This window comes from Halyomorpha halys, unplaced genomic scaffold (assembly GCF_000696795.3).
Source record: "Halyomorpha halys isolate HHAL.00 unplaced genomic scaffold, Hhal_1.1 Scaffold399.1, whole genome shotgun sequence".
In the NCBI taxonomy this organism is placed as follows: Eukaryota; Metazoa; Arthropoda; class Insecta; order Hemiptera; family Pentatomidae; genus Halyomorpha; species Halyomorpha halys.
In genome coordinates this window covers 321,704-332,388 of record NW_027107556.1, presented here as the reverse complement: position 1 = coordinate 332,388, position 10,685 = coordinate 321,704, and the positions used below count along the sequence as shown (strand labels likewise).

The 10,685-nt window shown below is 33.8% G+C and overlaps 1 protein-coding gene across 3 annotated transcripts in view; it reads left to right on the top strand.

Annotated features, from left to right (window-relative positions):
- The first annotated feature begins 4,631 nt into the window (after positions 1-4,631).
- LOC106682264 (putative ankyrin repeat protein RF_0381) overlaps positions 4,632-10,685 on the top strand; it is an 11,640-nt gene continuing 5,586 nt past the window's right edge. For 2 of the 3 annotated variants that reach the window (XM_014423016.2, XM_067045950.1), the window contains exons 1-2: positions 7,095-7,278; positions 8,154-10,398. In XM_014423016.2, coding sequence (XP_014278502.1) covers positions 7,213-7,278; positions 8,154-10,223 — 2,136 coding nt within the window. In that variant the 5' untranslated portion in view covers positions 7,095-7,212 and the 3' untranslated portion in view covers positions 10,224-10,398. Of the gene's footprint in view, positions 4,733-7,094; positions 7,279-8,153; positions 10,399-10,685 lie in introns of those variants that run through there. The other variant, XM_014423017.1, reaches the window with a different exon arrangement.

Genomic DNA, 10,685 nt, shown 5'->3' with positions numbered 1-10,685 from the left:
TGTTAAAAATATATTATTATTGTTTCAGAACTGGATACTATTTTCTTCTGAAAAAGATAAGAAAAATAACATTTTGAATCTGATTATAAGATAATAAAATATTAAATATTATTAAATCAATAAACTTATTTTTAGTGTAATAGGAGTGTGAAAGAAATTCTGAAAACAAGTTGTAATTTATATTTTAGGGGCTGAGAACTCACTGATATTTTTAAATAGCGGTTACATATAAAAATTTTTATAGCTCATTTAAAACATTGTCAGGTCGTTTCTAGCTGAGGGAATTGAGGCTTCACAACCTTTTGCGACCACAGAATTGCAGTGGTACTGGTTCGAATCCTGCCTGTGGCAGTTAAATTTTACTTCGTTGTGGTGCCATGGATTGAAAACTTGACTCGTATAAAAATTTGACTGAATTGCAAAAAACAAAATGGTTATTAAAATTAACATAAACAAACACAAACATGCAAACACTGACCAATGATAAAAATATCAACCAAAAAAATGTCAATTTGAGAAAACAAAAATAGTTAGTTTTAAATAATCTATTAAATAAAATAATACTTCTAATGCTATGGTCAAAACACAATTTGTATTGGATAATCAGCTGAAATCTGCCAAGAAAAAATATTGTATCACAACTTACTGTAAACCATTGTCTATAAGTGACTATTAATAAAGTGACCAATTTTTTTTTATAATAAAAAGGAGGATCAAAAGATATAAGAAAAAGTACGTAAATAAAAGAAATATTTTATTAATTCAAACCAAAATATACTAATTATGCTTATATCCCTTCTAATTTATCCGAGTATTTTTCTATTAAACGAATATTTTTCACATAACATGTAACAGTTAGGTGCATCATCTCTGAATACAGAGATTAATAATAATTTAAAATATCAAAAAGGACACTTTTCAAGGAAAGAAAGAACCTATAAAGGGACTCTCCTTTTAAAGAAGGACAATTGAAACATTACTATAAACTCTAAATCCAATGGATTAAGCAACCAAGTGTGGTAATATTTAAGATCATGATTGAGCTCAATAACAGAAATTCCTTCAACACATAACATAAAAAAAAGAAAATATATTATAATAAAGATTAAGAATTAGAAATGAGTCAGATGATGAAGCACATTCAATTTCACAGAAAAGCTTGAAAAACTACATGATAATACTTCTTTTACAACATAGCAGAACAATCTCAGCCCTATAATATTATCGGCAATGTAATACAAAGCTGGAAAACGATATTTTTGAACAAAATTTAAGTAATAAACATTACTACTTTACTCCACATAATACCATTATAACAAGCAACCATAACCAGAGTTAAATAAAGTACTATTTTTTTTTTTTCAAAAGATTCACTTTAGTACAAAGTGTAAGTATTTCATTTGTAAAAACTAACAAACAAATACAATAAAAACTTAAATACATATAATAAACCCCTTCAAATAAACATAGTTCTACAGATTGTAGAGTGAATACATAAAAAACATTAATATGATGAGAAGTAATACATTTTTAGAAAACCTATTGTAATACAATACATTGCAACAGAAGTCACTAGAGATTGTTATAATAAACCATTTTTAACAAGTAGAAACTTAAAATTAGAACTAAATAATCAAACAAATTCACAAAAAACAATCATTAAACAAATTTTATCTCTAAATTAAAACAAATTAACTAATCCCCTTGTTCAAATCATTACTTAAAACAGATACATTCCAAAAATTTCACATGAATACAGAAAACAAACACGATATTTACCATAAACACAATATTTGAAATTCCAGGAACGCTTCTCCCAATTACCGCCTTCAAAACAGTTCAATGACACAAAACACAAACCGAAATTCCAACGAGGTAGGGCAGAAATTATCAAAATTTATGTAAATAAAAGCACAATGACGTCATCTACGAACACGCAGTTTCTACAATAATTTCAAGTCCATTTGTGAGAAAACAAGATTTCGTTCACAGCTATTTAATTCCTTAGGTGAGCTTCAATAATGTTACTAATGCGACGGTCTCCGGGGTCCTATACCCAATTCGATGTACATTGTGTACTCTGTGTTTGTAAAATATAGAATAGACTAGCTGACCCGTACGAACATTTCACACAAAACTTAACTTTGAATCTAATTTAAATATAATAGTGGTTCAAAAAACATGTAAAGATTCCATGCATCTATTTAGCAACTTATCTGTGGAAAATGGTCTTAAAAAAATATAAGCGTGATTGGTGTCACATGGTAATTTGGAAAGCAATCACAATGTAGCTTGGGGCAGGCGGCACTTCATGTGTGACTGTACACTTTAGGGCTTTGAAACGTAAGGCTCAGTAATCGTGGCACAGATTTAAGTAAACTTTATTCCAATAAATTATGAGAAAAACATAAATTCATAGTAATAATAATAGAAATTACAATGATGCACCTTTGATTTATGTAAACAAAGAAGACACTTATTTCATCGCTCGCCTCTTCAATCGAGGATACCTTGGAAATAAACTCTTTTAAAACCTTATAACATGGATTTCCCAGCTACAACAAGAGTATGGTCTGAAAGGTAAACATCTTAAAAAAAGACCCTTCCATCACTATTTTTAAAAACGCGGTGTGAACCCGAATCGTTCTGTCTCGATCCTAGCTGCAAAAAGTTAACTTTTTTAAATACAAGTTAAACGGCAGTTTCATGATTTAATATGCTACAAGAATAGAAAATATCTGGATCCTAGACTCCAACAATTAACAATTATTGATATTAAATAATTTCAGAGATTTAGGGAGGCGGTTCGCTCTGTTTGATTTGTCTCACAAATAGTTAACTGCTCTGCCCACTTGAGAATAACGCACTATCTGACCAGAGTATGTTTTAGAGATAACGTTCTTAGAAATGTATTAACCTACCACTACTATAAATTGAAAGTTATGAGGATAATCTTTACATCTTACATTAGTACAATCCTTACACTTGACCTAGCGTGTAACAAACCTGAGGAAAACCAGTCCTTAGAACTTGTAGGTGTAAGGAAGTTGAAGCAGCATCTCCGGCATTTAAGCATACCGGTAGATTCCTGAAGGGACTCAAAGGGAACCTCATATCCGCCCATCAGATAGCATCTTATAATAATCCTATATAATATATTAGTATAGTATATAATAGTCCTCAGTGGGCATCGATTTCAAGAGTTTTTCAAACAGTGAATTTTATTTGAGCTCCTCCAGAGATACTGTGTGAATAAGTTTTTGTTGATGATATATACAATGACCTAGTTATAATCAAATAGCACGACTGTATATACATATTAACAAAATAATATTTAATTATCTGGTACAGATCGAAATGTTAATTGATGAGCTTCGAATGTGTTCCAAGTGGCGCTGGCGTGCTGAGTAGGTTCTTGTGGCCTACGCTAGATCTTGGAAATGCTTATCTAAAAATGCTATTTCGCAAATTCAACTAGGGGGAATACCTTTCGGCCGATTTCCAATTTCAATTAAGATAATTGATAATTATTCTTAATAGAATTACAGAAAAGAGAAAAAGTTTTAATTACACCAGTAATCATATTTTCAGAACCAAGTACTAAGTACAAACAGTCGATGTCAGTTATGTATTACGCATCCGATCATATGATTTATTGCTATTAGTTATAACTAACACCGTAACATTTCTAAGCAGTTCTATTTTGTGTTCATCAATAAATTAAACTCTAAATAAGTTTTGATTTGTATTTTTTATTAATCCGTAAACAATTTTTAAAATTCAGTGAAAGTATTAGTCCTCATTAAAATTATACTGTTTTAATTAGACCATAACTACGGACTTTTTCGTGTTGAACGCGGAGGTGGTGGATACAAATAAAATGTTTTTACTGTTTTATTAGTTACGGTTAGATAACATAAAACGGTCTTACTGTAGTGAGAACTAACAACACAACACACTCCAAACAATGGCTTGCTGGTAACCTACGACTACTATTATAAAACCGATGCAAGCCAGTACAATCGATATATTCACAGTTTGCCACAGAGCGAATCTTTAAAAAGTAGGACTGCTCCGTAGATTCCTCTGGAGCTAGTGGAAGTGTTTGTTGAACGAATGCCGATAGGCAATTTAGGCCAAAAAAATAATTTAATAATTATTACATATTTTACTCTTAAAATTTTATTTCTTTTGTTAAATAACGTAATTTTAGTTTAAAAAAATGTAGTGTAAAATTAGTATTTTTTTGCAGTTACATAAATCTCCACAAATACTAAGACGCACTTTATTATCTTATAGTGGGAAGTGGTATACATTACTCTCATTCGAAAGGATAGTTATGGTAAAAAGAGGAGAGATGAATATATGCCATCGTTTACATTGAGGTAAACAGAAATTGCCCAAATTTATGTAATCATCTCAAAAACCATCCATTTACTCGGAAAATGATCTGATTATAAAATGTCCTCCAATTACTGAACATCTGGTCACGCTGAACTCACTAGAAACTTTATCTCACTTTGATAAATCGATTTTTCTCACCAGTAGCTCAGGGACTAAACCATTTACGAGTATGAATCTTATATGTTGTGATAAACCTTATGCAATGATTTATAATTAGTATCAAGAACGATAAGGGTGACCTGCCAATCTATATAGCAATTTGCTGATCAAGGAGACGTAGTTATTGGCTGGCAGAGAACCGATTAGAACACCGAACTCGGTACTGTTGGTAAGTCTTTAGTTTTTTTATCATTTATCAGGAAGGCACAGGTACCCAGCTCCAGGGACCTAAGATGATTATATTTTTAGTTTACTCAAGAAATTCATAATGCTGGTAATTCAGAGATATTGAGGTGGTCCTATTAGAATGGATAATTGTTACCAATTCAAATTAAAATGTTTGTTCGGTACCTAGACTTTATTTATTACTTTTTCAATTTTTATTACCTATAATCACACTAAATAATTGAAAATGAACTGACTGAATTTAAATCGTTAACAAGGTTTACCAATGTCTCGCTTCCAATGAAAATACAAGGTAGTTTCGTAGTTATTTCTGATGATCTTTCTTTTTTTTTTTCTCGGGTCACAAAAGTCTAGAGGGGAGGGGGGAGAGCCGTTGGTCTCCTCTGCCTGTGCCCATGGTTCCAAGTTGGTCATTTGTGAAGGTATAATACTAGGTAAGGGATCTTGTTGAACGGGTGGACACAAATAAAATATTTTTACTTTTTTATTTATTACGGTATATAATATAAAACATTCAAATTGTAGTGAGAACAAAGAATACTTGCTTCGAAATGCTCATAACAAACACTACTACACAACGAGTGGTAATGCCAAACAAAGAACATGACCGTTAGTGAACTACAATCGATATATTCAGTTTGCCACAGAGCAACTTGTATACAATAAAAAATTTAATTTTTATAACTTTAACAGATCTGTTCGACAGGGATAAGCGGAGTACTCTCTAAGAAAAGGAAGTACTGTAGGGCAGAAAGCCATAGGTTAAGGTGATTTGATGATATTTATTGGAGTTTATTTTAATCCTCCAGATTTGAGACCTTACTTCAAGGGGTATGATTGTCGATTGGAGAGTCAGGGATACAATTGGTGGGTCATAATTTATCGATTGCATACAGACATAGGCATCATACCGATTTTAACTTAACATTATAAATTAAATTTAAGGAAATTCACTGCTTGAGGGGAAAGTCTTAACTAAAATAAGTAGTTGCATTTATTTTTTCTTTTCAATTAGCACATAATGATAAAGGCGCCTGTTTTATATGTAGGTAATAAAAAAATTTAAAAAAATGTTTTCACCTTACAGAAAGAGAATTGAGTGCCTCAAGGCTGAATTTGTTGGTATTTAGCTTAATCGTTCTGTCAAAGAAAGGTTAGTCTTAGTTTGTAGGAAGATAGGCCGGGTGGTGGTTAATAAAGTGGCGTTGTCATCTTTATTTCAATCTGACAGCCCTGGCGAAGCCCTCCAAAGTGGGGCGAAACGTGAATTAACAATAAATAGTTTTCTTCAACTATTTTGATACCTTTATTGACCGTCACCCGGACCATCTTTCAACAAACTACTTCATACGGTCAACTGACTTCTACCATTACCTTAGCGTTAGTTGTTAGAGTGCTGATAAAATAAAGCATTGGATGATGAGTGATTTGTACTAATTGATAAATATAGCCTTGTTGTTAAAGCCACCGCAAATTGGAGAAGTCTTTTTGAAGGAAAGCTTTAAAGAATAAAAAACAAAAAAAAATTGGCTCGGACATAAATATTTATTATATGAAGCAGATGGTCAGGGTTCCAGTCAAAAAAAGAACAAAATAGTTTTCAACTATATATTGTCCGATGTTTCGCCCCACTATGCAGGGCTTCATCAAGGCTCTTCAAAACGACAGCTTATAGTTCAAAACTAGTAACCGCAACCCTGGCCATCTTCTTCACTTCAAATTATACGGTCAAATATGGGCGAAGCCAACAATAGAAAGCATAAACATACAATAACATAAAAGAGTAAAAATAAAATAATGAATATAAGTAAAAAAAAAAGGCCTTTTAGACAAAAATAAAATAAGCTAAACGAACTGTGAAAATAGAGAAACAAATTTGCCAAATTGATATATATATATATATAAAATAAAGTACTGGATGACAACTCTGAATTATGAGAGACGAGGTGGGATAGGACGGTCCTGAAGAAAAGATGATCTACTCCGATAGGACAGGGGAAGATATTATCCAAATTAGTCAACAGTAGGTGGGCCCACGTCTGTACTGGCGCTTCAATGCACTCAATATTCAAATTTTAATTAAATTAATTGCCACTTTTCATTTACATTTACATGTACATTCAAAAAGGCAGTGGACGGAAATATATTAATCACAATCAAAATGAAATGTTCAGACATCACACAATTCACGCAGAGAGGGTCTGATAAGGAACTACTAATTAGCGACTAGACAGCTGATTTTAAGCCGTAGATTGTTGACTCGTTCTTAGACGACGCCAGCCAAATAATCCCCACTGACCGGTATTTCTCCATTTAAATATTACAATACAAACTATTAACACATCTGTTTCTTTTAAAATTAAAATAAACTTCTTTAAATTAATTGTTAAACTTGGTTTGAACAGTAACCTTCCTTGAATATTTATAGCAAGTGGATGAAATGTTACAGGAGGATCGTTGGAGATGGCTTCACTCAACAAACAATTCCTCGTCATCGCCAGCCTGGCATTGTGCCACGTCACAAGATCAGTGAGTACCCTTTTGGGTTTCCAATATCTATATCATTCCAATCTGCAAGCAGTTAGTCCCCCATGGGGGGAGGGAGGCTCAGGCCCCTCATGTTTTTCAGTTTGCGGAATAAAAATTGAAAGTAAAATAATTTACGCGTAACAGCGTATCGGGCCTGGCTCCTTGATCTAAACAAATCTAAATAATTTATTGAGCCTCTTTGGGGGTCCATTGTATCGGGAGCTTTGGCAATCGCCCACTAATCGACTTGACCAGCAATGTATCAATATTAATTAAACTGCATGCGTAGATTAATTAGTTTTATATTAATGTTGAACGGTTGGACGCAAATAAAACGTTTTACTGTTTTATTTGTAACGGTATATAACATAAAACACACGAGCTGCAGTGAAAACAAAGAATACAAGCTTCGAAGTTATCACAACAAAATAGCACCAAACAAAAGACTCGTAACGGCAAGTGATCTACAATGGATATATTGACAGTGTTGCCAAAGAGCAACTTGTATTTGATAAAAAATGAATTTTTGTATAGCACTTTAACAATTAGGACATAATTATATGTGCTGTAAAGTTTTCCGAAAGCAAAACAAACCTTTTCCCGATGAAAATATGCTAGCTTCTTTTATAAAATCATTAGATGGAGCCAAAGCCTTCAATTAAGGTAAATGTAGTAATAAGTGGATTTATTCTATAGATTGTATTTATAATCCATAGAAATAGAACCGATACTGGCTAAATAATTTACGAGTAAGAAATATCTTACCATTTTTTTATCAAAGTAGAAAATTAACTTATTAATATCTTACAGGTCGCAAAATAAAAATAAAATAATCTATTTTACAACAATCCATTATTTCACAATTTTCTTTCCAGACGGATCCCGCTGTCCTTCTCAACTCGACGGACGGAATGATTTACATGGATTCCTTCGTGGCGCACGAGGTGTTTTATTCGAGTTTACAAGAGGTCATGCGAAACAAAGTGAAATCTGCTATTGAAAACATTTTGGCTCATTCCAAAGTTGACATCACCCAACTGCTCCCTAACATTGATGCCACGGAATACACGATATTGCAAATCCTCCATTCTTTGGCCCACGATGACCTATCATTCGTCAACCTATTAGTGGAGTCGTTAAATCAGAGGTCAGTCGATGGATACCTAGTACCGAGGTCTCAAGGGGGAGCCATCAGCGAATTTCTGAAATCTAACATTGCTTTAACTCCTAGCGAAATGTACAAAGTTGCAAAAACTTTGATGGATGTAGAGCGCGATGGGTTTAAAACTATTCCAAAATCGATAGTTGAAGCAATATTGTCTATTATGAATAAACCAGAAATTTTTGTTGAAGCTTCAAGAAGAGGAGACATTGACGTCATGAAGTGGCTCTTGCTATCAGAAAATAATTTAGATTTGAGTACGGCTTTGGATACGGCATGTACACAAACAAGATTGGACATTGTCAGCCTGCTGATTGAAAACGATCCATCAAATAGACTCGAAATAATCAATGTTACCAACTGCAACAAGGAAACTCTTCTGCATGCAGCAGTTCTAGCGCGATCTCAGCGGGTTTTATCGCTCCTGATAAGTGCAGGGGTATCAGTGGACGTTCTAGATTCCAAAGGGGTTTCACCACTATACCTAGCCGTAAAACATAATAGCCTTCTCATGTCAAAATTATTAATCGATGGAGGAGCTAATGTAAATCAAGAAACAGTTGAGGGTGACACTGCTTTGCACGAAGCGCTCCGCAACGGGATGGTCGACCTCGCCGAGTTACTGATCGATTCGGGGTCCATCGGAATGCAAAAAAACAAATATGGAATTAGTCCTGTTATGTTGTCAGAGAAATATGTCATCACAAATACTGTACAATACTTGATCAATAACAAAGTAAATTTAACAGAAGATGATCTGCTTTGTCACTTTAACTTCATGGTACCAGATCGAAGAGAGGAAGAGGGCTCAATTCGAGATGAAGAAAATATTGACTTGGATCTAATATTACGGCACTCTGAACTCGTTAATCAGATGAAGTCAAAAGTACTTTGGGATTCTTGCAAAGAGCAAAGTATCAAAGCGAAATTATTGAACATAACAATGATCAATTCGATCGCTCCGCTCGTCCAGAGCATGATCAATTTAGGCGTTCGTCTTGATGTTGAGAGCGACGCTACAAAAAATGCATTTCTAAATTATATTGAAAAGGGCAATACAGAAATGACAATTCCTCTGCTCAATAAGGGCGTTTCTGTCAATACAACGATAGGAGGACGCTCTGCTTTACATGTCGCAGCAATGAATGGACATACGAAGATATTCTATCTTTTGGTGGAGAGGGGAGCAAACATCCATGCTCCCAGATTTAAGGGGCGGACCGTCTTACACTATGCAATTGAAGGACATGAGAATGCCATTGTGGAATATTTAATTAAGAGAGGTTTGGATGTCAACCCGAAGGCTGGTGATAGTGAAAGTCCTCTTACACTTGCAGCTTTCTCAGGGAATTACATCATTATCAAAACTCTTATTAAATATGGGGCAGATGTGGGGCTCATGAATGGAATGCCGTTGCTTATTGCGATTTTTTCTAGCAATGTTAACTCAATTAAAGCAGTAAACGTCCTTTTGGATAATGGAGCTGACGTGGAAGCAAAAGGAAGTTACGGTGTGACCTCTTTGATTGCGGCCGTATTTACGGGAAATGAGGATAAAGTTGAAGCACTACTCAACAGAGGCGCTTCTGTCGACGCAACTGATGACGCTAGAGGGAATACAGCCTTACACCTTGCTGCTAAGAAAGGCTATCTCAAAATTGCAGAGATATTACTCAAGCATGGTCACAAGATCGATATTAAAAACAACGATGGGAAAACTCCATTGGACGAGGCCATCGAGGGACGCCACTCTTCAATTATAAACCTTCTTATTAGGGAATGAGAAAGCAAAGCAAAATCATGTACTTCTGGAAACCTGCAGTAGTGCTCTCCAAGTCTCATCAGAACTTTATTCAACGATCACAATTGTACTCTCAAAGTATCATCAGAACATCATTCCAGAATTATAATTTTATGGTGAACACAATGGTAAAACTGTACCAAACAAGCTAAGTTAGGTATTTTCAATGACTTAAATTTTCTAATATATAGTTATATTTCAACAAATTTCTAACTAATAGGACAGAATTAAGGCCTGGATTTCTTTAATGCTCTCCATTCAGTCATAATTTTGAGTAAGCGTTTCGGTTTGAAATAGGTAAATTAGAAAATGGAATTTAAAAATAAATTTGTTAGATGAAAAGTAGCCGAGACAGTTTATAAGTTTTTTTCATAAAAGTTCATTATGTTTATCTCAGTTATATATATATAACTTATAATATATGTGTGTGTGTGTATATATATA